The 26,351-nt window shown below is 39.8% G+C and overlaps 1 protein-coding gene across 1 annotated transcript in view; it reads left to right on the top strand.

Moving 5' to 3' along the window:
* The first annotated feature begins 339 nt into the window (after window positions 1-339).
* Window positions 340-26,351, top strand: part of TMEM209 (transmembrane protein 209) — a 38,965-nt gene continuing 12,953 nt past the window's right edge. Inside the window, exons 1-11 of the mRNA XM_006887123.1 lie at window positions 340-476; window positions 585-643; window positions 2,825-2,956; window positions 3,408-3,649; window positions 5,210-5,414; window positions 10,343-10,518; window positions 11,155-11,226; window positions 17,371-17,467; window positions 17,940-18,065; window positions 22,615-22,712; window positions 23,354-23,468. Coding sequence (XP_006887185.1) covers window positions 340-476; window positions 585-643; window positions 2,825-2,956; window positions 3,408-3,649; window positions 5,210-5,414; window positions 10,343-10,518; window positions 11,155-11,226; window positions 17,371-17,467; window positions 17,940-18,065; window positions 22,615-22,712; window positions 23,354-23,468 — 1,459 coding nt within the window. The remainder of the gene's footprint in view (window positions 477-584; window positions 644-2,824; window positions 2,957-3,407; window positions 3,650-5,209; window positions 5,415-10,342; window positions 10,519-11,154; window positions 11,227-17,370; window positions 17,468-17,939; window positions 18,066-22,614; window positions 22,713-23,353; window positions 23,469-26,351) is intronic.

The raw sequence follows: 26,351 nt of genomic DNA, 5'->3' as shown, positions 1-26,351 counted from the left end.
CAAAAAATAAAATACGATACAGTTGGAGATGGAGTCGCCAATACTGAAACAACAAGAAAGCTTGCTGTGGGTGGGTTTGTAGGGGGTTTTGGCTGGAATTTTAAATTGTCTTCGAAGGAATCATCCCATTTCACTGTTGACACTATGGTGACCACGAATGCATCATTTAGGGTTCCCTTTTCACAAATTACTATTAAAGGGGTTTGGTAAGGCGTTTTGTTGATAAATGGATTATATACTATTTCTTCTTTTATAAAGGACACTAATATTTGATTTCTTTAATGGGAAAGTAATTTTTTATTTTAATTGATCCTTGGGCTTTTTGTCTTTGACTAATAGATGCAGGGGGACCCCAACTCCAGTGCTTCCCTTATCGACAGAACCATCAAGATGAGAAAAGAAACAGAAGCAAAGAAAGTGGTTTTAGCCTGGGGTCTCCTCAATGTATCAATGGCTGGGATGATATATACGGAAATGTAAGCTAATTATGAAAATTTGAAGTCAGTGGTTGGTTCCACTAGGTTTTGTGTTTGTTTTTGTTTATCTTTTTTAAATAGTGAAAAAAGCCTTTATAATTTTTTCAGGACTGGAAAATTGATAAGTTCATATTACAATGTGTCATACTGGCCCCTCTGGTATATTGGTAAGTAATCCATTGTCACGGTAATTTAAATTTACCACCAATGAGGAAACTCCTTTCCTCACAGCTCCACCAAAGGCTATACCTCCGGTGGTCTGACTCTATCAGCCATCTGTTCCTACGTAATTTACAGCTTTGGAAACCCATTGCAATTTCAGCTGTGAGTCAGGTCCAACTCAGTGGCAATAAGTGGAAAAACTACAGCAAGTTAAACTCATTTTAGTATTCATCTTTCATTTAATAAATATTTGAATTCCACTTGTGCCAAAAACTCAATATGATATAAGAGAAAACCTCTTCATAGAAGGAACGTTAATAAACTAAACAATTTCAGGTTGTTATCTGTAAGGAAAAAAAATTTAGAGATGGAGGGATTTGTTATCATTACACTCCTTGAAATGCCATATATTTCCCTGCCTAGTGAAAACTTTTTTTAATAAAGACAAGCCCAGTTATTTATTCCACTGCTGCTTTAATCAGTTTCTTCCTTTCTTCCTTCTGCTCTCCCATAGTCTGTAGGTTTCAAGGATCTCTTCATGGATGTGAAAGTGAATTCCATAGTATAATGTGTACTAATCCCATAATCTAACGTGTAGTGAGTTCTTGTGGCTTAGTGGAAAGGACTAGTGCTGTCATTGCAAAAGTGCACAGTTCAAATCTACCAGCTGTTCCACAGGGAAAAATAGACAGTCTCCTTCTGTGCTGTTTATTGCTTCTGAAAACCCAGTGGAGGGTCAACTATGGGTTATTTCCAACTGGACATTAATCAACAACAATGTGTACTTTAGGAAGTTCTGGTCACTTAGTTGGTAAAAGAGTTGCTCTGCCATCCAAAAAGTACACGGTTCAAAGCCACTAGCTGTTTCATGGGATAAAGATGAGTAATCTCCTCCCATAGGATTTACTGCCTTTGAAAACCTGCTGAAGCATCCCCTATGGGTCGTTTCCAACACAGTACATAACAGCAGAAGGAGTTACTGCACTGCCAACCCAAAGGCAAGTGATTTGAATCCTCCAGCTCCTGGGAGAAAGAGGAACACTCCTCCCGTACAGCCTCTGAAAACCCATTGGAGGGTCAGCTTTCACTTGGTTCAGACTCAGTGGCAATGAGTTTATTTGCGTTTTTTAGTTTAATATTTTTTTATTTTTTTTTGAAATATGTACTTTAACCAAATCTGGTGGAGAATTAGTGAGGCAAGAGGAAGACGGAGGGCTTTGGAATGGCCCCTTCATAACTTGCTTTCGCTACTTGCCAAAATCATGTAACAGCTTTGAAAATGTTAACTCATTTTTAATGTGAAAGTAATAATATTTATCACCAATAGTTGGAAAGATTCATGATGATGCAGGCATACCTCAGACCATTACAGTAAAGCAAATATCACAAAAAACAAGTCACAGATTTTTTTTTTGGTCTTCCAGTGCGTTTGAGGGAACCCTGATGTCCTAGTTGGTAGGGAGTTGTGCTGCCAGCCATAAGGTGAGCAGTTCAGATCTACCAGCTGATGTGTGGAAGCCATCTCCTCTTATGTGATTGACATCCTTAGAAAACCCCCTGAAGAAAGCTACAAATTGGCACGTGAAAGTTACGTTTGCACTTGACCATAATAGTAAGTGTGTAGTAGCCTTATGAAAAAGTTGGAAATAGTGTAGGAATTTCCAAAATGTGACACAGATACTAAGTGAGCTCATGTTGAAAAAATATCACTGATAGACTTGCTTGCTTCTGGCTTACCAGAAACCTTCAATTTGTGGAAAAAAACCTGTATCTAAAAAAAAAAAAAAATTAAGTTTGCCTGTACTTTGAAAGTCATGAGTAAATGTGCTGCCAAAGCCCAGACATAACAGCCGTTGAGTTAGTTGTGACTCGTAGCCATCATACAGGACAGAATAGAACTATTTCCAAAGCGATAGATAATCTTTAGGGAAGACGATGGTATGTTTCTCCCTCAGAGAAGCTGTTGGGCTCAAATCACTGAGCTTTCAATCCGTAGCCAGTCGCTTTAACCATGTACCGCCAGAGCTGCTTAGATGCCCTGAACATCTTAATCAATAAGCAGTAACTGTTATGAGGAATAAGTGGTTTTAAATGTTGATATTAATTTGCTAATGTATGGAGGGCGTCATCCCTCACCCCTCTAAATAAGTGTCTTTTTCCAAAAACAATTTGCTGTTCTTTTCCAGAACTTGCCCTTGCATCTCTCTTCAGCCTGAATGCCTTGTTTGACTTTTGGAGATACTTCAAATATACTGTGGCACCAACAAGTCTAGTTGTTAGCCCTGGACAGCAGACTCTTTTAGGGTTGAAAACAGCTGGTAGGTGATTTCTATTTCTCAAAAAAGGAGGGGAAACCTTGGTAGTAAATCTTTTCTCAATTTAATTTTCCCTTTTTGTAGACTCAGAGCTGAAAGCTAATTCTATGGCCATCTAGTTCATAAGCAGGTCTACAATAGGTGGAAAGCCACTGATTATCATTCCTTTTTATATAAATAGAATGAGACAGATATTAACAGCCTCACAGAAGTTGATTCCATTGTTTATAATTAATAACTTGCTGCATTGAAGCCAATTTCTTGTTACTTTTAATTTTGTGGTAATAGTAAATATCTATCTAATTTGTATTTTATGATAATAATACTTCATGTAGACAACCAGGTCTACTTTTTGTTTATTACTTTTGTTTATTGTTTTTTTCTTTTTTCTGAACATTACTGAATTGCCTAATTCGGTTGTCAGATTTTTTTTTTTCTTTTCTTTTCTTTTTAGTTGTACAGACGACCCCTCCCCATGATCTACCAGCAACCCAGATCCCTCCCTCTCCACCTTCTCCTTCAATCCAGGGTCAGAGTGTGTTGAGTTATAGTCCCTCTTGTTCACCCAGCACCAGCCCCAAGTTCACCGCTAGCTGTATGACTGGATATAGTCCTCAAATGCAAGGTCTGTCCTCGAGCAGCAGTGGTTCTTACAGCCCTGGTGTAACCTACTCGCCTATCAGTGGTTATAATAAGGTAATCTCTTCTCCTGACCAGTCTTGTTTGTTTATAATTGAGAGACAGCTTGAAAATATCTGATGAGGTCCTTGTGAAATAGTGGGTCATTGACTGGCTTGAATCACCCATTCAATTAAAAGCCAAGATTTCCTGACACTTGCTGTTCACATCACACCTTTAAATAAACGAGACATGGCATTTGCAGTGATCATAATGTGAAATTCACTGTCTAGCTCCTTCGGCTGAATTTGTAAACAGAATTGAAGCCGTCCTTTCCTTCTGTTTCATTTGTTCACGTCTTCCCTCTTTCCCTACTGCTTTATGTGAAACCTCTTCATATCTCTTAAACACCGTCAGGCTGGAGTGTCTTTCAAACCAAAAGCCAGGATTGTTGTATAGCTTGACTGTTGAGACTAGCCTTCCCATGGGATGAGTAGAAACTTTCATTCTACCTCTCACAGTACTTGAAATTGGGGCTCCTAACCTGAAGCGTAAGATTACAAGTGAGGCATTAAGATGGGGTAATGGCATTTTCAAATTCTTACTGTTGTGTTGGAAACACCACCTCTATGTCTTGTTAAGAGGAATATCGAGATAAAACCCACACTCTGTCTGCCCTTACCCTCTTGTGTAAGATTTCTGTGTCCATTTCTTCATAATAATCAACTTGTACAAGGTTCTGTAGATTCTCTTACCTCCCCAAATTGACTTCAATGTTAGTAGTATGGAATTTTACTACAAAGATGGAAGGATAACTTACTGAGCACTTTTATTTGGTAAACTAGGAATAACTAGTGGGGATAATGTTAAAAATGCTTTCGAGGGAGCTCTGGTGGCCTAGTGGCAAGAAGCTGCACTACAATCCCAGAGGCACATCCACCAGATGCTCTGCTGGAGAAGGAGGGGCAATCTACTCCTGTACCTGTCAGATCTGATCTGACGGTACATACACAAACTATAATAAAATTAAATTAAATTTAAAAAAAGGTTTTCAACAGGAAAGTAGTATAACTTTTAAAAAATATATAAAGTAAAACATGTATCACGCTCTGTTTTAAAAATTAAAATGTATAAAGGATTCTGACATAGGAAGATGTTACTTTTCTTTATACTTCTTACCTTTTTATCTATGCATGTGCTAATTTTTACAGTAAAGGAACTCAAGAGTTTGGTTTTAGTTAAAAATAAGGGTGTGGATTTTTTATTTTGATAAAGATATATATATATAACAAAACATTCACCAGTTGAACATTTTTTTACCTGTGTAGTCAGAGATTTATTTTACCATTAACAGAAACTTGAGGCCCTGAAAGTAGGGACTATCCATTTCCGTCTGTCCATTTCCGTCTGTCTCTGCTTGTGTTTTTTTTCTCTCTACATTGGCTTATTTAATATCAATAGGATTAAATATCCTTTTGTGATTTCTTATACTTACCATAGTACTTTTTTTTTGGTAGGTTATTGTGCTTTATTTAGGAGATTTTAGAAGAAGATCATGGATTAACTAGCATGGTGCTTTTAAGATTCATTTATCCATATTGTAGCATGTGTCACAAGGACTGGTTTTGTTTTGTATAGTTGACAAGCTACAGTGCCTCTCCTGGTTCTTCTCCGTACCCTACCACTGTTGGGCCAGTGGAGAGCAGTGGGCTGAGATCTCGCTACCGGTCTTCCCCCACCGTCTATAACTCGCCTACAGACAAGAAGGACTACATGACGGATCTGCAGACACTAGACACTTTCCTGAGAAGTGAAGAAGAGAAGCAGCATAGAGTTAAGCTGGGTATGGAAATATTCTCTTTAGACTTAATATGCGTATTTTTTGGTGTTACTTTACATAATTGATGTAATATTTGTATTACTTTAATAACTGTATAGTTTTGTAAAAGCTTTTTCCTGTGGCTTTAGTGAAAGTTTATAGAGGATATTGGTTTTCCATTCAGCAGTTTTGTGTTGTGACACTGTTTGCATTCCCCACACTGTCAAAACTCTCTCCCCCCTCTACCCTGTACTTGTTTCCCATTTCTGATTGATCTTCTTTCCTGTCCCTTTACACTTTTTGAGTTTGCGTTATCCCTTGGCAAATACCGACCCTTTGACCTTGTGTGGTTAATTAATCCAAGGAATGCATCCCTGCCTGGTGTAAGTGATCATTTTCCAGGTCTTTCTGGTACTTGGCTGAAAGTTGAGTCTCCAGGTGATTTCATTTTTGGCTGGTCAGGAAGGGCTAAAGTCTTGGGGGTTCTTTCAGTCCTTGTCACATCTGTTAGCCTGGTCTTTTTATTCTTTTGCGGTTTGTTCCGCCTGTCCTCCCACTCTTGTCCAGTGGTCTTCTGTTGTGATGTGTTTTCCAGCACTGCCTGGTGCTGATCTCTGGGTTGTGGGGACTGAAGTTCACATGGTCTGTTAGTCCTCTGGACGAGTATTTGGATTTTCTTCACTCTTCATTGCTGCAGAGAAAGAGAGACCATAGTTGCTCCTTAGATGTTCCTTCAAGCTCTTAAGACACCAGTTGCTACTCATCAAGGTAGGATGTAGAACATTGTGCCCTTTACTTTGTCAGCTGACAATGATGTCGCCACAACTCTGGTCCTGAGATCCCAGACGACTGTGTATAAATTCATTCTCTTTTGATAATAGACCTTTGTGTGTGGGTTGGAGGAGAAATTTGTCCATAATAGAAATTTCAGGCAATTATAAATTAAGTTCACCAAATTTAAGAGACAAAATACAGCTGAACTAATTGAAAAGTAGCATGCAAGTTACAGTTTCTATTTAAAGTTGTAGTTATAAAATAACATTCTGCAAGTGCTACATAGTGGCTGTTTGAGTAAGGGTTGCCTCCTTTCAGGGAAGTGGGATAGAAGGTTGAGGTGGGGGAATACTCAGGAGAGAGAATGAATTTACTGTAAAAGTGCTGCTGATTTTTCAGAAGAATTTTAAACTTGCTGTTTGGTATTTCCTTAAAGCCTCTACTTCACCTTGGGAAGCATTGTTGAGCAGATCTTAATCTATTTAGGTAGATTTGATTATTACAAAGTCAATTATTAGGAACCAAATTAGGTTATTGAGCTGAGTAATGATTTTCCCTGTCAAGAATGTCCACAGAGAACACATCTGGCGCCAACACAGCAAAGGTAAGAGAGCTGCTATTACACTGGGGCCTGTGACTTTGTGTCACTTGAAATCTCCAGTGTCTTTTCATTTTGTTTTATTTGAAAATGCCACGTATGTCAAACATCAGTATTACCTTTGTTTTATATGATACATGCTTTTAATTTCTTTTGTAAATTTTTGAAATATTTCCAGTATACAAAAAAATGGCAGGGCAAGATAAAAAGAACAGCCCCTTGAATTCTGTGCATGTCTTTGCCCTGTCCAGATAGCATTTCTTCATTGGCTGTAGAAGTTATTGAGAAGGTTTGTGGTTGTCAGAAAGTATACTGCTGTGACATTTACTTTGCAAAGATGAAGAGGATCAGTTATCTTTTCTGATTTAATCATAATGTGATGTTAGAGTCTGAACCGTACTCTTAGGAGTTTTCTTTGTTTTGAGACTTATCTTCAGACCACTTTTTGTAAATGGCTCTGGGTGCATTGGAAAGTGTGTCTGTTCTGGGGTCCATATTAGATAGTTAATCAAGCTTCTTGATGGTGTTCTTAAATTGAGAATTATCTTGTTGTTCTGTTTAATTATGCCTTTTGTCTTTACGTTAGTCTCATTCATTCACTTTTGACAAGGCACTTCCAGCACATCGCCATTTAACAGGACATTGGACTGTCCTGGAGGGTGTCTAAGGCTGTCAATCTTTACAGGAGCACACTGGCACATCTTTTCTAGAGTTGTGGTTGGTTAGAACCACTGACCTTGCAATTAATAGCCATCTCTTACCCCACTCCACCACCAGGGCCCCTTTATGTCAGGGTACTTTCTCTCAAACTTTATGCCTTAAAGTCTCTCTTGGCTGATATTACCACAACTGTCTTAATTTTCTTCTGGTTTAGTCTGTTGCCTTGCATTTACCTTTCATGCAGTGGTAGTTAGAAATTGGTGTGGTGCATACATGTGTTAAGTGCTAACTGAAAGGTCGCCAGTTCGAACTCAACAGCCACTTCATGGGGAGAAAGGTACAGTTTCCTGTAAATGCAGATGTACAGCTTCAGAAACCTAGTGGAGAGAGTTGCTCCTTGTCAGACTTAACACCATGACCGTGGGTTTGGTATTTTTGGTATCTCGGTACTGGGTGTCATTGCCGTAGGCCCTTTCTTCAGACAGTAAGGAGATAAGTGTATACACAGAGAGAAAGCTTTGTACATCTACATTTCTTTTTATTAATCTCTGTATATTAAAAATCAAGAGTTTATATACCACTCCAGTTCTTGTCCACAACTTTGCCAGCATTTGATGTTTGCTGTTCTATTAAATTTTGCTATTCTTACTGGGGTGAGATGATAGCTCTTAGTTGTTTTGATTTGCATCTCTCTTAGAGCTAGAAATTTTGAACATTTTTCTTCATGTGCTTGTTTGCCATCTGAATGTCGTCTGTGGTGACGTGTCTGTTCATATCCTGTGCCTATTTTTCATTTGGGTTGTTTACTTTTCTCTTGTTGTGGTGAGAAGTGATTCTTTATCTGCTCACTCTCCTGGGAGTAACCATCCCAGCAGGCTGGTCTAGAGTTCGTTCTTTTTGCAGAGATCATCTTTTTGCAGTACTTGCTGTAGATTCTCTTCGTCGTGTACTCTGACTAATGCACGGCATTAGATCTTGAGACTTGCTGTTTATATTCTCTAAAAAATCTATCTTCAGTGACATTTTTCTAAGATTCATGTGTTTAGAAAGCCCGATTGCCATTCTTAAAGTTCATCATCACGGTGATTCATCACAGCAGTACAATGTTCTGTCCTCTGTCCTGCCTGCGTCTCACCTTCCATTTTAATACCCCAGGTATTAAATCTTCCTTATTCTTTTAAAATTTCCTTTCCTGACAATGATTCATTCCTTTAAGTCAGTTGTGTAAAGGGGCCCACTTGGAAATTTAACTTCATACAAAGTGTGATAATCATTTACTATATGTAACCATTTTTATGCCAGCATGAAATGTACTTTTACCAAAGCAACTAGCCTAAGACTGACTAACCCTCAAGATTTTAGAACTGTAAATTGAAATGTTGACTCATATCCCTTTCATCATTTCTCATCCTTTGTGCCTGTAAAAATCACAAGTAAGGTATTTGGTTGCTTTTGGGATTATTTTGTTTGTTTGCTTTAAAAATCGTTACTATTTTTAAAAACTGGTAAGATTTTTTAAAAAAGAAATCGTATCCATTTATAATTTTTAAATGTGTGTGAATTAGCAATTTAATTAAAAAATTATTTAAACTCTGGAAAAAATCAAGTAATGTATTAATAAAAATAATATGCTTATCAGTGAAAACTTGCTGTTTGTCAGGTACTCTGCCAGATGCTAATGAGTCTTGGTGGTATAGTGCATTACTGGCAGGCTGCTAACTGAGAGAAGAGTGAGTAGTTCAGATCCACCAGCTACTCTGAGAGGAAAGATGGGCAGCCTTTGGAAATCCAATGGAGGGACCACAAGGGGAATTGACTCCCTATCAGTGGGTTTTGGTTTGTTTTTATTATTATTAATTTCAATGAAAATTTACAGAGACTTTGGATTTCCATTCATTCATTGTTGCACTTTTCTCCGTGCACGCGCGTGCGCGCGCGCGCACACACACACACCCCGCCTCAGTATACTCTTCTCTTTGAAGAGTAAAAGAAAAATTCTTTCATTGTTTTACAGTCCCTTCCCCGCAGGTCCACTCCACTATGCAGTGGGTTTGGGTTTTTTTTTTTTAATTTTATTATGTTTTGTGTGTGTATCATCAAATTGGATCTGACTGGTACAGGAGGAGATTGCCCCTCCTTCTCCAGCAGAGCATCTGGTGGATTAGAACTATGTACCTCTGGGATTGTAGTGCAGCTTCCTGCCACTAGGCCACTAGATCTCCCTGGGTTTGGTTTTCTAAGGATGCTAGATGACTATGGAAAAAAATGTTCCCTGCCCATAAGTCACAGAAATGTTGTATGGGGAAATTGGCAAAACTATGTCAACTAGAAGTATTCCAATAAAGGTACCATCTTTACATGTCCTAAAAGTTAACTCCTAAATTCACATTTGTAACCAGCAAACAGTCTCTTATGGGTTGTTGCAAGCACTGACTAGAACACAGGGTGGTGCAGGGACAGGAGGTTTAGCTTGTAACCCAAGAAGTAGAGTAGTCGGTTAGTAATTCTTAACCTGTCCTAAAGGAGCATTGAAAAATTGGCACAAAGAATTTGCTCCAGCCTATGTAGTCCTGAAAAAAAATCTTCTATTTATCTCTGAATTGTTTGATTTTTTAAAATAGAAAAAAAAAAAAGAGGAGGGTGGGGTAGCTAAATTTCATTTGGAAAAAAATGGCAAGTGGAATGAATGAATAAAAGGGGACAGTGACCTAAATGAATTTCTCTTTTGATCAATTTCAAGTCTTAGAAAATGAAGCAAGTAATGTTATAATAAAAATAAACAGACACTTTGAACCGCTTGTCTTAAGTAGCTCGACCACTTGTGGTCCAAAGATACACTCAGATTATTCTTTTTAATGTTAGAACTCTAGCTGCGAAAAGTCCTGCAACGGGGTAATATTCTTTAAATGAATCCTCTCAGGGAGCCCGGATTCTACTTCTCCTTCTACCAGTCCTACTTTCTGGAACTACAGCCGCTCCGTGGGGGATTATGCCCAGACTTTAAAGAAATTCCAGTATCAGCTCGCCTGTAGGTCTCAGGTGCCTTGTGCTAACAAAGACGAAGCAGATCTCAGTTCTAAACAAGCTGCCGAAGAGGTAAGTGGAAAAAAGCCGGTTCATATTCATGATTTACAGATGGTTACAAGGTTTTCTGCTTCGGGCACGTTTTCTTTCCTTGTGAACTCTTCACTTTTACTCTATAGACCATAAATTTGGCACACTTTAAACAGTGGAAAGGCTCCTGTCTAGCTTTGTGTATCTAAAACTAAATTAAGTCATACATTTTATTCTTTATGACATGTAATTGACAGTCACACGCTGCCTAAAACATTTTTATTTGGTATCCATTATAAAAAGGCTGTCAGGTATATACAAGCCTTTTGCTGTTAAAATACATTTGGATGAGAACACTGGCAGTCTAATTTCATCAGTTTAATCCCAAATGTAAGTTTTTAAATTTTGTTTGTAGAAGTAAGAATGGTGTTTAAACATACCAGTGCAAGGAATTTTAAAAGACATAATTGCGAAGAGCAACTGTAAGAGGACAGTGAGAAAATTACTGTTTTTAGTCAGATGAATATTGGTGTTTATAAGTCTTGGAAATTTTTGTTGTTTTTGTTGCTTTGTTTTCAGGATTCACCATATATTTTTAAAGATGGGAGAAAGAATGATTTCTGCTAAGTTTTTCCTCTGTGATTATTCCTTTTGAACATGAGCATATTTTTTTAATAGGTTTGGGCAAGAGTGACCATGAATAGACAACTTCTTGATCATATGGACTCGTGGACAGCTAAGTTCAGAAATGTAAGTTCTGACATTACCCTTAGGACAGTATTATTATAGCCTTTTAATACGCAGACTATGTTATTAATACTACAATATTACAATGAATTACTATAACAATAGAGTGTGAATGGCACGTATATAATTTTAAACATGATACTTGATGCTGTCCATTTTTGTGAGAGTTATTTTCTCCATATTTAGTAAATTGCTTTGAAAAAGTAGGGAGCTGTTACGGCCGAGTCTCTTGGAAGCTGTGTTATTAACCCAAAAGGACAAAGTGCCCCTGGCAGTTCAAATCCACCAGCTGCTCTGAAGGAGAATGGTAGGCAGACTCCTCCTGGGTGATTTGCAGCCTCAGAAAGCCTGCTGGAGGGTGTGCTAGGAGTTGATTCCAGCTGCTCGACGCAGTAACTTTTTGAGTTTGAGAAAATAAAGGCACAAGCTGTTTAGTTAATAAAAATGTCTTTCCTTTCTTCTTCTTGTTGTTATGTGACGTCGAGTCATTTGCGACTCATAGCAACCCCTATGTACAGCAGCCCTAAACCCTGCTCTGTCCTGTGCCAATCGCACTGCCTCTGACACACCCATCCCGATTACCCCAGTCACTGAATCAATCCATCTCATAGAGGGTCTTCCCCTCTTGCGCCTTCCCTCCACCCTCCCAAGCATGATGTCCCTCTCCAAGGACCTGTCCCTCCTTGCAGCATGTCCAAAGTATGTCAGACGAAGCCCCAGAATCCTTGCCTCCAAGGAGTTGCTTGGTTTAACCCTCTCTAGGATGAATCTGTTTGTTTTCTTGGCAGTCCATGGTATTCTCAATACTCTTCTCCAGCACCACAGCTCAAAGGCGTCAATTCTCCTTCTATCCTCCCTAGTCATTGTCCAACTCTCTGATGCATAACAAGTGATTGCAAAAACCATGGCCTGTATCAGGCAGACCTTAGTCTCCAGAGAGACACCGTTGCTCTTGAGTACTTTAGAGAGGTCCCTAACAGCAGACTTGCCCATCGCAATACGCTTTTTGATTTCCTGACTGCTGGTGCCAAGAGTGTTGACCGTGGAGCCGAGCAAACTGAAGCTGTGAACAATCTCAATCTCTTCGCCATCCATCCTGATGCTACCGATTGGTCCAGTGGTGAGAATCTTTGTCTTCTTGACATTGAGCCTCAGTCCATACTGAAGGCTGCAGTCCTTGACCCTGTACAGTAAGTGCATGAGGTCCTCCTCAGTTTCAGCGAGCAAGGTTGTGTCATCTGCGTAACGCAGATTGATAGGTCTTCCACCAATCCTGATGCCACACTTCTCCTCATAGAGCCCAGCCTCCCAGATAATCTGTTCTGCATACAGGTTGAATAGGTATGGAGATAGGACACATCCCTGGTGTACACCCTTCCCAATTTTGAACCATGCAGTGTTAACCCTGCTCTGTTCTGACCACGGCCTCTTGGTCCAAGTATAGGTTTCGCATCAGCACAATTCAGTGTTCTGGGATTCCCATTCTTCTCAGAGTTAGCCACAGTTTGCTATGATCCACACAGTCGGACGCCTTTGCATAATCAGTGAAACACAGATAGACATTCTTCTGGTATTCCCTACTTTCAGCTAAGATCCATCTAACATCAGCTACAATATCCCTAGTACCACGACCCCTTCTAAACCCAGCCTGGACTTCTGGCAGTTCTCTGCTGATGTGCTGTTCCAGTCATTTTTGGATAATCTTCAGTAGAATCTTGCTTGCATGTGAAATCAATGATACTGTTCTCTAGTTTCCACACTCAGTTGGAATGGGAAGTTCCCACTTCTTTGGAATGGGAACAAATATGGATCTCTTCCAGTCAGTTGGCCAAGTGGTTGTTCTCCAGATTTCTTGACACAACTTGGTGAGCACATCCAGAGCAGCATCTGTTAGCGGAAATACTTCAATTGGTATACCATCTATTCCTGGGGCCATATTTTTTTGCTATTTCCTACAAAGCAGCTTGAACTTCTTCCTTCATCACCATAGGCTCTTGCTTATATGTTATTTCATTAAATTCTTCTCTATCTGCCAATTCCTTTCCTTTCTTAGATTCTCAGTTTTATTTTCCAAAGAACTTTCCTATCAGAGCCATAAACGGTACGTTGAATTGTGTGTGTGTGGGGGGGGGACTTGTACTCCCTGGGCTCTTACAGCCTTGGATAGGACCTGCTTGCAGCCCTGTCAGATCTGACAGCATTTATTGGATACTTGGTCAGCACTACCACATTCAGAGTGAGTGGGTTCCTGATTTTCAGCCCTGTCTGTAGAAGCTGTGAGGCCCAGTGCTGGGCAGATTGGTGCCTCCCACCAATCCACAGACTCTTCCTCTTATCTTCTAAACTGCTGCTCCCTGGACTGTTTAGCTACCAGGACTCCTGTGCCAATCCATGTCTTCCAGAATGTGTTGGAGTCATTTGTACTCTACTCTTCCCCCTTAAGTATAATTTGAATAGAGTATCATGAGAATGCTAAAAAGTTCTTTCTTAAGCCAGAGCCTTTATGGCTTTTTCAAACTGAAAATTCCTGAAACTGCTCAAGCAGAATTTCTGGAGGTAAAATGTAACTCTCCTGCTTGCTGAAGTTATTCTGTGACAGCCAGAGAATGACTGGCAGTTGTTAGGGACCCTGTACAACAGAATGAGACATGCTTCTCAGGCCCGTGCTGTTCTCAGTCAGTCCTGTGCCCAGGTATGTAATTGCACTTGGCTTTGTCATTCCAGCTGAGGCTTTTCCTCTTTTTCAGTGACCCTCTGCCGAGCATGATAGCCTTCTCCAGAATTGCCCCCCCCCCCTTTTTTTTTCTAATAGCCAAAACTGTTTTCCTCCTTCAGCCCCACGGTTTGAGTACTCTTGTCTCACTTTCAGGCACTCCTTCACATAAACCACTTGCAGTGACTTAACATTTCATTGTGGATCATGACATTTTGAGCATAACTTTTGAGCCCTTGCACATACTATTTCTAATTTGTTATATATATAATTTTTTTTATTTTATGTTACTATTTTGTGTATGTGTACTGTCAAATTGGATCTGACTTTTACAGGAGGAGAGTGCCCCTCCATTTTCCAGCAGAGCATCTGGTGGATTTGAATCACACACCTCTGGGATTGCAGCACAACTTCTTGCCACTACGCCACCAGAGCTCCCTATTTTTAATTTTTAAAGTTCTCATCCCTCTCTCTCTAAGCGACGTTAGGATTTACTCATTCTTTAGGAACAAGTTCATGTGGAGGTTTCTCTAGCTAATCTTCACCAGATCCCTTGTGGGGGCTCCTGTGGTACCCTGAATTCCTGTCTCTCTTTTTTTTAACACATACTTTTTAAAAATTTCATATTGGTTTGCCTGCAGAATTCATATACATTGTGTTTTGGTGATATACATTGTGTTTTACACATTCCTTCATTCATACTGTGTTTCATACAGTCATTCCCATACATTGCATTTTAGAAAACCAATCACCATTGATCTGTGCCACAATTACCCTGTCTTTTCACGTTTCCACTGGATCTTTCCTAATTCTTCCACACCCCCTCCACCAACCAAACTCTGACCCACGATGCCCCCTTCCCACTCTCAGCTCTCCTGCCCCCTACATATCTTACTGGTTATCCTTCTATTTTTATAATAAAGGTCTTATGTACTATTGTTGTTAGGAAACTGAGCTAGCTCACTCAGAAAAATGGTTTTTAGCCTCTCCCATGCTATAGAGTATTTTTCGAAATCATTGCTCCTGATGGCTGCATGGTATTCTATCATGTGAATGTACCATATTTTCTCAGTCCATTTGTTTGTTAAAGGACATTTGGGCTGTTTCCATTTTCTTGCTATTGTGAATAATGCTGCTATGAACACAGATGTATAAATCTCCATTTGTGTCTTGTTCTGTTTTCCTAGCAGTAGACTGTCTGGGTGATATGGAATTTCTGAGTTCAGTCAGGATTGGCTCTTCTTGAAATGCGCCCAAAATATATAATACATACGGTCCTTGTCCCCAGGGAACATTTTAGTGAACTTTTTCCAAGACAGATTTGTTTATCCTTTGGATATTCAGTCCATGGATATTCAGTAGTTTTCAACACTGTAACACAGAGGCATCAATTCTTTGGTTTTCCTTATTCCAACTTACAACACACATACAAGGCAGTTCATAATACCCTGACCTGATCAGGCACACCTTAATCCTCAAAGGGACATCCTTGCTCTTTTTTACTGAAGAAGTCTTTGCCGTAGATTTGTTCATTGCAGTGTGTCCTTAGATTTCTTGACTGCTGCTTCTGTAGGCATTGATTGTGGATTCTGGAAAAATGAAGTCCTTGACAACTTTCTTCTCCCCCTTTCTAGAATGTTGCTTACTAAACCAAAAGATTTTTGTTTTATTAAGAAAATTACTGGCAAATAGGAGAAAGTTAATGAGTGTTGTAAGAATGAATGGGTAAAATAATGTCCCTAGAACTGTATTCTGTCTTATAGGCTTGTCCTAAAATGGTGACCTAGTTAAAACATACAGGCTTAGTCAGGAATGTTAGCTACTTTGAAGAAGCATAAACATAATCTCTTACCTAAATCCTTCAGGCTACAGTATTTTAAAATGCAAGCCTTTTTTGGCTTGTTCATGAAGCAGGGTGCTTTGTATCATGCACGTTGTAGCACACTCAGGAGTCTGGAATCACTTGCTCACTGTTGGGGAATTGGTTCTGACCATAGCAACCCTCAGTGGGAGGAGATGGCCTGTCTTCTCTCTCAGAACTGCTGAGGATTTCAGAGTGCCGGAGTCCCGCCGTCTTCTGGTTTGCAGCCAAGCCCACACTGGAGTATGCCATCAGGGGTCCTGAGTAGCACCTGGTGGCCAACCACTTGAGTTATTTCTGCCACGAAGTGTGTGAATAGTTGGACTAAGTGGGAAATGGTCTGAACATGGCTGCATGTAAATTCACTTTCATTCTCAATAGATCACATTTTAAATCACAATCGTTTCCATTTTCTGAAGTCCCTTCACCCAATCAAATGTATTTCTAAAGAATTGTGTGTATATGTTTCATCTGAAATGTTTTTTGTTCTTTTGTTTTATGGTTAAATTAAGATGTGAAAACACTTTGCTCCCAACAGAGACACACAAACACAACACATAACACACAGACTAATCAGCCTCGGTGTTTCCTTGGAAAATCTTTAACATACTGTTAAAGATAAATCAGCTTAAGAATAGCCATAGAAAATTTATTACAGTTCCTAGCCCTAAAATAGTATTCACAAACCAGTTTTGAATACAGTCTCTGATTTTGATTAGGTGAACCTGCTGAGAGTTAATTCACTACATTAGTTTGAAAAACTTTATCAAAGCCAGTATAAACATTATGTGAGTAAATGTGTGATTAGCCTTAGAAATGTAATCTGAACATAGAAATGTAACTTTGTTAACTTAGCATAATAATTTTTTAAACAAAAACAAGCCCACTGCCATCAAGTCTAATCCAGCACTCAGCAACCCCGTGGATCCCTTGCTCCCTAGGGTTTCTGAGGGCGTAAATCTTTTCATGAGCCGACTGCATCATCCTTTGAGAAGTGGCTGGAAAGTTGCACTTGTCGCCTTTTTAGTTAGCAGTCAAGTGCTGTAACCTCAGTGCCACTAACATTCTTACAATCATGGAAAGAGCAAAACTTAGCATACACCTGACGCTTTTATAAAACAGACATCTGTAGGGAGCTCTGGTGGCAAGAAGCTGTGCTACAATCCCAAAGGTGCACAGTTCTACCAGATGCTCTGCTGGAGAAGGAAGGGCAATCTCCTTCGGTACCAGTCGGATCCGATTTGATGGTACACACACAAAAAATAATGAAATTTAAAAATAAATAGAAATAATTAGGGGGAAAATTTAAAAAAAAAAAAAGAATCTGATTTGAGTACATGTGTAACTTAGTTATTTTGTGTTCTGTGGACTGCTAATCTAAAGCTCAGTGGTTTGAGTCCACCAGCTGCTCCACGGTAGAAAGCTAAGACAGTTTCCTGTATGGTTGCTGTGAGTTAAAACTTACCCCAGGAGTGGGTAGACTTCATGTACTTGCTACTTGTATTCGTTCTCACTATATTTTATAAGTGTTAATACTCAGCTACACAATAAACCTTTTTCTCTTTTCTTCCAGTGGATTAATGAGACCATATTAGTGCCTCTTGTACAAGAGATTGAGTCTGTCAGCACACAGATGAGACGCATGGGTTGTCCAGAGCTACAAATCGGAGGTCTGTGAAAACAAAGCCCAGATTAAATATGTTGTTGAGGTCTCTGCCCGACTACACAGTGCTTAGTGCCACCGGGGGGGGGGGAGAGCAAGCGGGGGTGTTATTAATCTTTAAAGGAGAGGAGCTGAAATTGTAGGGTGATCAGGGAAGACCTCAGTGACTTTTGTGGAAAAACCTGTAGGCCACGAGGGAGTTCAGTAGGCTCTGAAGACTGCGAAGAGCACTTACACAGTTCTTGTAGAGCCTAGGGGAGTGGGGAGTTTGGGTGGCATAGTCTGTAGGGAGTTGCACTCCTAACCCAAAGGTAGTATCTGGTGGTTCAAATCAACCAGCAGCTTCAGGGGAGAAATCTTCTCCCATGTAATTATAGCCTATAGAAAACCAGTAGAACAGCCACTTGTGAGTAAATTCTGACTCGACGACAGTGAGTTGAAAAGTGTAATCTGTGTTCTGTGTGTCTCATCTTTAACAGAAGCTAGTATTACTAGCTTGAAGCAGGCTGCTCTGGTCAAAGCCCCCCTTATTCCAACCTTGAATACAATCGTGCAGTACCTGGATCTCACACCCAACCAGGAATACTTGCTTGAAAGGATCAAAGGTAATTATTGATTTGAAGGGGAAACAATTTTTTTTCTACTACTTTGAGAGCTTATAAAGTTAACAAGGAAATTTTAAAATAATTAAAACTCATGATTTACTGTTTTATAAATATTTAATTATGATTTCATAAAGACTTATCCTTAAAAGCTTTTGGGCTTTCTATTTTCTGTGCTCAGAATCGTCAGAATAATTTAGTATAGCATAAATGTGCTAACTAAGAAACAGAAGCTGAAAGAGGAGCTAACTGGGCTCCTGTGAACTCCATTCTTAGACTACCACGAAAGGACAGTTCTAATATTCTTCATCATTTCAGCATGCTGGTCTCTTTCTCTCCACTTTTTAAGTACTTGAAGGAAGCACAGTGGAACATACACCAGTTCAGCAGTTTCTGCATGTGTAATCTAGTGACATTAACTATGTCTTCAAGTTGAGCAACCATCCTCACCCTTCTTCTCTGAGCTTCTCCCCATTCACATGTTTCTCTTAACTTTCATAATTCATATTTGATATGGCCTCATGGCAAGAAGCTGCACTGCAATCCCTCAGGCATGCAGTTCGAATACACCAGCTGCTCTGCAAAAGAAGGGTGGGCAGTCCCCTTCCATGTGATTAACTGCCTCTGAAAACCCGCCAGAGGGGTTAGCTATGGGCTGGTTCCAACTCAACAGTACACAGCAGTACAACAACAACTTCCAAATATTGCTGGTGCATTTTTATTATTTAGGAGCAAGATCTTCAGGGAAGACTTACTTGAGAATTAGGAAAGTCATCTTCCACCCTTCCCCACACTTCCTTTATGGCTTTCTACTTTGCTTGGTTCCACAGTCAACACTCTTGGTACCAGCGGCCAGGAAATCAAGAGACGAATTGTATTGGGAAAGGTAGTTGTCAGCAACCTCTCCAATTTACTGAAGAGCAGTGACGTTAGGCTGGAGACTAAGGTGCATCTGATTCGGGCCATAGTCTTCTCAATTCCGTGCAGTGGGTCAGAGAGTTGGACAGTGACTAAGTATGATAGAAAGAGAATTGATGCCTTTGAGCTGTGGTGCTGGAAAAGAGTGTTGAATATACCATGGACTGCTAGGAGAACAAACAGGTGTGTCCTAGAGAGGTTGAAGCCAGAATGCTCCTTGGAGGCAAGGATTCTGAAGTTTCATCTGACATAACTTTGGGTATGTTTCAAGGAGGGACCAGTCCATGGAGAGGGACATTATGTTTAGAAGGGTGGAGGGAGAGTGCAAGAGAAGAAGACCCTCGATGAGATGAATTGATTCAGTGATTGAGCTAATGGGAGTAGGTGTGTCGAAGACAGTGAGGTTAGCACAGGATCGAGCAGGGTTTAGGGCTCTTGTGCATAGGGTCACTATGAGTCGCAAGCGACTCGATGGCACATAACAACAACAACTTAATCATACTTTCATAGTTAATTTGGTTTATTTTTTGGTTTTGTTTATTTTTTAATAAACTTTTAAAATGTTATCATCACACAAGTTTTAGAAATAATTATTTCCTTGCTCAGATTGATAATAAATTTTTAATTTGAAATTATTATTATGCTTCTTCCCCAGCCCTCAATTTTGGATTGAGGTTCAGTTTTCTTCACAATTTTTAAAAAACTTTTCAGGCAAGGAAAAGTTCAGGTATATACAAGACTGGCCAGAATTATACGCTCAGCTTCTTGTGTGCATTGCTCAGCCCCCACTGTCAGTCCTTGACAGCCCTGCCCTGTGCAAAAACCCTCATCTGACTCCTTCCTTCTGGCATTTGAGGCAAATCCTATTTATCGTTCTCTATTCATCTGTAATTATTTCCATGTTTATCTCTGAAAGATAAATATTTCTAAAACATACCTGTAATATCTGCCCAGCTGATACTTAGCCGTTTCTTTATATATTGTGAGAGAACCAATCTTTATTCAGATTTCTTGAGATGGCAGTGCGTGTAATCTTTATGCCAGAGGATCGCCGGGTCTTTTCTTCCATGTAGCAGCTGGGGGTTTCCTACTGCCAGTTTTTGGTTAACATCTGAATGCTCATCTAAAAACTTCAAAAATACTTCCTCATTTCCTTGGAGTCCGACTCATAGCTGACAGACCAGCCGGTTTCTGAGGCTCCACTACACACAGGGGAGTGTCTGCCCATTGTTCTCCTGCAGAGCACTTGGTGCATTTGAAATGCTGGAGACATAGCCTTTGGTTTAGCAGCAAAACACCCTACAAACGCGTTAGGGAAATATAAAATGTACAAGAGAACTTAAGAATGAAACAGTGCAGGTAGTTCTTCCCTCTAGACTGAACAATTCAGCATCTTGCTGTGTTTGATCCTCTTTACATATACCTACATTATCTGCCTTTTTTATTATTTACTCAACTTTTTTGCTATAATATTTGAAAGTAAGTTATAGGCATCATTAATTTTCAGTGTGTATTTCCTAAAAATAATTAAAACATTCTTTCTTACAACCACTGTGTAATAATTCTATAATGCCATCTGAAACTCTACTCCTATTACAATTTCTCAGTTGTCCAAAGAATGTTGTGCAGCCCTGTGTTTTTTGACCCAGAGATAGACCAGATTCACATGGTATTTATCCTTTTTCAGTCTCTTCTTTACCAGCATGCTTTCCCTCATGCCATTGACTTTTTCACTTGATATTTATGTCTTGTGTTTTTTTAGGTTTGAGTGTTTTGATTAGGATTTTAGGATGATAGACTTTCCTGTTGTAATCCTTGGAACTTTTGGGGGCTGAAAGGTATGTTGTTGTTGTTTTTGTTGATTGCCGTCGAGTCATCTGTGACTCATAGCGACCCTATGTACAAGAGCCCTAAACCCTGCTCTATCCAGTGCCAGTCATATTGTCTCCAACACACCCACCCCATTACCCCAGTCACTAAATCAATCCATCTCATTGAGGGTCTTCCTCTCCTGTACTGTCCCTTCACCCTCCCGAGCATGCGGTCCCTCTCCTAGGACTGCTCCCGCCTTGTAACATGTCCAAAGTATGTCAAACGAAGCTTCAGAAGCCTTGCCTCCAAGGAGCAGCCTGCTCTCACCCTCTCCAGGACGAACTGGTTTGTTCTCCTAGCAGTTCATGATATATTCAGTACTCTTCTCCCGCATCACAGCTCAAAGGTATCAACTCTCCTTCTATCATCCCTAGTCACTGTCCAGCTCTCTGATGCATAGCAAGTAATTGCAAAGACCATGGCCTGTATCAGGCGCACCTTACTCTCCAGACTGACATCATTGCTCTTCAGTGCTTTGGGAGGTCTCTAACGGAAGACTTCATCTTTTAATTTATTGCCTGCTGGATCTAAGAGTATTGATTGTAGAGCCAAGCAAACTGAAGCTTTGAACAATTGCAATCTCTTCACCATCTATCATGAGCTGCCAATTGGCCCAGTGGGGAGAATCTGTTTTCTTGATGTTGAGCTTCGATCCATATTGAAGGCTGCAGTCCTTGACCTTTTGCAGCAAACGCTTTCCTGGCCTCCTCAGTTTCAAGCAGGGTTATGTCATCTGCATAATGCAAATTGTTGATGAGTCCACCTCCAATCCTGATGCCACATTTCTCCTCATAGAGCCCAGCCTCCAGATAATCTGTTCTGCATATAGATTGAAAATACGTGGAGATAGGACACATCCTTGATGCACATCCTTCCCAATTTTGAACTATGCAGTGTTTCCTTGCTCTGTTCTGGTCCAAGTGTAGGCTTCATATAAGCACAATCAAGTGTTCTGGGATTCCCATTCTTCTCAGAGTCAGCCATAGCTTGTTGTGATCCACACAGTCACATTATTTTGCATAGTCAATGAAGCACAGATGGACATTCCTCTGATAATCTACTTTCATTGGCTATAATATCTCTAGTGCCATGGCCCCTATTAAATCCAGCCTCCACTTCAGGTAATTCTCTGTTGATGTGCTGTTCCAGTAGTTTTTGGATAATCTTCAGCAGAATCTTGCTTGCGTGTGATATCAGTGATAGTGTTTGATAATTTCCATACTCTGTCGGATCACCTTTCTTTGGAATGGGAACAAATACAGATCTCTTTCAGTCAGTAGGCCAGGTGGTTGTTACCCAGATTTCTTGGTGAGCACATCCAGGGCAGCATCTGTTGAATATGCCAGTCGTATTGCCATCAATTCCTGGGGCCTTGATTTTTGCCAGTTCTTTCAGAGCAGCTTGAACTTATTCCTTCATCACCACAGGATCTTGCTCACCTTGTTGTTTCATGAAATTCTACTGTGTCCACCAATTCCTTTTGGTACAGTGACTCTGTATACTCTTTCCATCTACTTTTAATGCTTCCTGAATCATTTAATAATCTGCCCAAAACACCCTTAAGTCTTGCAACTTGAGGTTTAAATTTGTCCTTCCGTTTCTTCAGCTTAAGAGATGCTAAACGAGCTGTCTTGTGTTTTTTAAGGTTTGAATATTTTGATTAGGATTTTAGGATGATAGACTTCCCTGTTGTAATCCTTGGACCTTTTGGGGGTTGGGATGTATAGTTTCAGCTTTTTAAACTTTCTCTTTGTTGCTGTAGAACTCTCTCAGGGAGGCTGTATGAGCTCATTTCGATGGAACAGAGGTGGAGATTTCAAAGGTCGCAAGTGGGATACAGACTTGCCCACAGATTCTGCTGTAAGTCCTAGCTTTGTTTTTCCAGTTTAACTTGTTATAAAAGTGGGCTTACATGTGTGTTATAATTGTTTTGCCATTAATTAACTATATCAGTGTGATGATGTCCTTGACAGAAATTAATAATGATGTGACTTTAGAGTTGCTGTAAAAAAAAACTGGAGATCAGATATTTAGATTGAAGTGACATTTACACACACACTCTGGTAATTTTGTAGGCTGGAGTAAGTATTTCAGCCTTTTCTTTTCTGTTTGAAAAATTCTTTTATTGAAAGTCAATATGATGGCAAAATAAGTTTATATTAAATGTTGATTGAGTGTTTGAATGAAGCTCGACCTTGCTTCTTAAATACACTTGCGTTCCTTTAAGATATAAAAGAGGAAATGTTTGTAGTTAATGAATTCTTTATCCTGTCCTTGCAGGAAATAATATTCTTGAATAGGCATGCTATCTGATTTACTGTTTTGTACTTTTATTTAGTAGATTTCCCCTCATAAGTATAACCACTTGAAAGCATTTTTTGCCAACTCTCTTTTTAGGGAAAAACTTATATCTAGAGTCATTATGAATACAGGTATTCTTAAAGTGCTCTGTCCATGAGCAGTTTCTGTGTTGACTTTGAAAATTCTTTCTCTCTCCTCAGATCATCATGCATGTGTTCTGCACCTACCTGGATTCCAGGTTACCACCACATCCTAAGTACCCTGATGGGAAAACGTTTACTTCACAGCACTTTGTTCAGACGCCAAATAAGCCAGGTGTGAACTTTTCTCCTCAGAAAGCAGGTTGACGTTGTTACATGAAATATTTTCACTGGATTTTCTTGTTGGTCGTTATTGCAAATGCACCAGTTTAACAGTTTGCCTATGCATTAATTACATTCTTCAAATTGTGCAACCAGTCTCACCATCCGTTTCCGAGTTGTTCTTCCTCATTAACATAAACTCATTGCCCCTGGGATTCCCATCCAATGTTTGCTATTGTCAATATGAGCCTGTATAGATAGTTCTTAAAAGCATACTTCTCAGAGCAGACCTTTTTTTCACTTGTAGTTGTTGATAGGTAACCGTAGAGTTGACTGTGACTCCTAGCAACCCTGTGAACAGTGGATATGACCCTGCCTTGTCCTGTGCCATCCTCATCATCTTTTATTTGACCCCATTGTTCTGCAGTTAAAATCATTTTGTTAAGTGTCTTCCTCTCTCACTGACCCTCTGATTCCAATTATGATGTTGTTTTCCAAGTACCAACCCCTTCTAAAAACATGACCAAAACATGTGAAATATTTTTACCATCCCCTACCTCCAGGAAATATGTACTCTTTTCCAGCACAACTCAAAGGCAATGATGATTCTTCTGTCATCCTAAGTCATTGTCCAGCATTCACATGCATAGCAAGTAATTGAAAAGCCGCTGGTGGCCTAGTGGCGAGAAGCAGCACTGCAATCTCGAAGGCACATAGTTGGAGGCCACCAGCTGCTCTGGGGGAGAAGAATGGACAGTCTCCTCCCATGCGTTTAATTGCCTTTGGAAAACTGCTGGAAGGTCAGCTATGGGTTAGTTCCAACTTGACGGTACACAACAATAAAGGCTTGAATTAGGTGCATCCTAGTCTTTAATATTACATCATTGCTCTCTAATGCCTTAGAGGAGTCCTCGACAGCAGAGTTCCCCAATGCAGTGGTTTTCACTAAATTAGATAGTTGTTTGATTTTAAGAACACTTCAGGGAGTTGGTTGGTTGGTTGGTTGGTTGTTTAAAGAAGGATTTGCCTAGCCTCCTTAGCTCCAGAAAGTCACAGAGTTCATGAGAAACTGAAATGTTGAGATATATTTTCCCTTTTTTGGCATGGTAGCCAAGTAACACCTACTTCTTCTAATTTTATGGCAGAGGAAGCACATGTTCATAGAGGCGATTTAGGCACATATTTCATATTCTCCTCTGATTCCTTACTCCCTTTTCCTCTGTTGCGCCTAGTGAGTAGATACTAATTGCTGGGCCTTTGGTGGCCACTTGCAGGCTCTTATGTGCCTCGAACACTGTGCAGCGACTAGGAGGTGGAAACACTAAACACATTAGTAAGCCAGTAAAAGAGGAGTCCTCTGAAACTGACCTAACCTTGCCCTTGCTACTCTTCCCCCCCGCCCCCCAAACTTTTCTGGCTTTTCCATTAGTGTAATGTTTTGGTGGTTTTGATTTTTTCAAATTTTATATTGGTTTGCATTACAATTCGTATACATAGTGTTTCACACTTCCCTTCATTCACCTTGTGTTTCCTACAGTCATTCCTATATACTGACAATCACCATTAAACGGTACCCACCACTACCCTGTCTTTTCAGGTCCCCTCCTGACCTTTCCCTGGATTTTCCTTCCTTCCTTCACCCCCTCCCTCCACCCACCAAACTGTGCAGTCCTGGGATTTTTCCCCCCCACTGTTATAAATATATCTCACACATTTTACCAAGTAATTTATTTGTTTGTTTTGGTGAAATTTTTTGTTTAATTTTTTGTTTTTTTACTTTGCCAATTAACTTTTTACAGTTGTACAACTTAAAGTAATTAAAAACAATCAGCTAAGCACCTCTACTTAGGGTACAGTTTTTTTCTGCCACCAGTAACCCCTTTTCCCCCTCCCCCTAAAGTCCTGGAAACCACTAATAAACTTTGGTTTCTAAGCATTTGTCTTTTTATATAAGTGAGGTCATATAGTTGCCCATTTGTGCTTGATTCATTTCACCCAGTATAATAACACCTTTAGGCTCCATACATACTGTAACATGGGTGATGATTTCACTTGGCTAAGTAGTATGTATGTACAGCGTTTTCTTTATCCATTTATCTGTTGGTGGTTTACAAATCATAATGGTTTTTTACTCACACATTTATAACACTGATTACAATTTATTATTGTAATTAATTTATTATAATGTCTGATCAACCCTTTGTTGTCTGTTTCCTTTCCCTTCACTCAACCATTTTCCTTAGCTTTCTGCAATGATTACCTAGTCTGTAGGAAGTTGTACTCCTTACTCAAAGGTCACACATCTCCAGTGGTTCGAGCCCACCAGTGGCTCCTTGAGAGAAAGATGGGCAGTCTTTTCCTGTGTGATTTCCAGCATTGGAGAACTAGTGAAGGAGCAGCATATGTCTGTTCCAATTTGTCACCCATGGTAAAAAAATACCATAATAGACCTTTTGTGACTGACTTACTTCTTACTTTGTAGCATAGTGTCCTCTAAATGAAGCTGAGGAAAATTAAACCGAATCTACGGGAACAAAAATATGACTTGTGAGTTCATCCCACCTGTATTTCAGAACCATTTCAGGAACAGGTTTGAGGCCTTGAACACTAATGAGCGAAGACCTAAGGAGTTGTGGGAAGATGTCAAATGTATCATCCAGGAAGAGTGCAAACGGTCATTACAAAGACAGAAGAGAAAAAAAAAAGACCAAAATGGATGTCAGAAGAAACTCTGAATATTCAGTGGAGTGCAGAGAAGCCTAAGCACAAGGAAGAATTCAAGATGCTAATCTGAATAGAAGATTCCAAAAGGCAGCTCAGGATGACAAAGCAAAATATTACAATGAAATGTACAAGGAGATGGAGTTGCAAAATCAAAAGGGCTGAACTCATTCAG

This window comes from Elephantulus edwardii, unplaced genomic scaffold (assembly GCF_000299155.1).
Source record: "Elephantulus edwardii isolate Elephantulus edwardi_28Jun2011 unplaced genomic scaffold, EleEdw1.0 scaffold00055, whole genome shotgun sequence".
NCBI classification, from domain to species: domain Eukaryota; kingdom Metazoa; phylum Chordata; class Mammalia; order Macroscelidea; family Macroscelididae; genus Elephantulus; species Elephantulus edwardii.
This window is presented reverse-complemented; position numbering and strand designations above follow the sequence as displayed.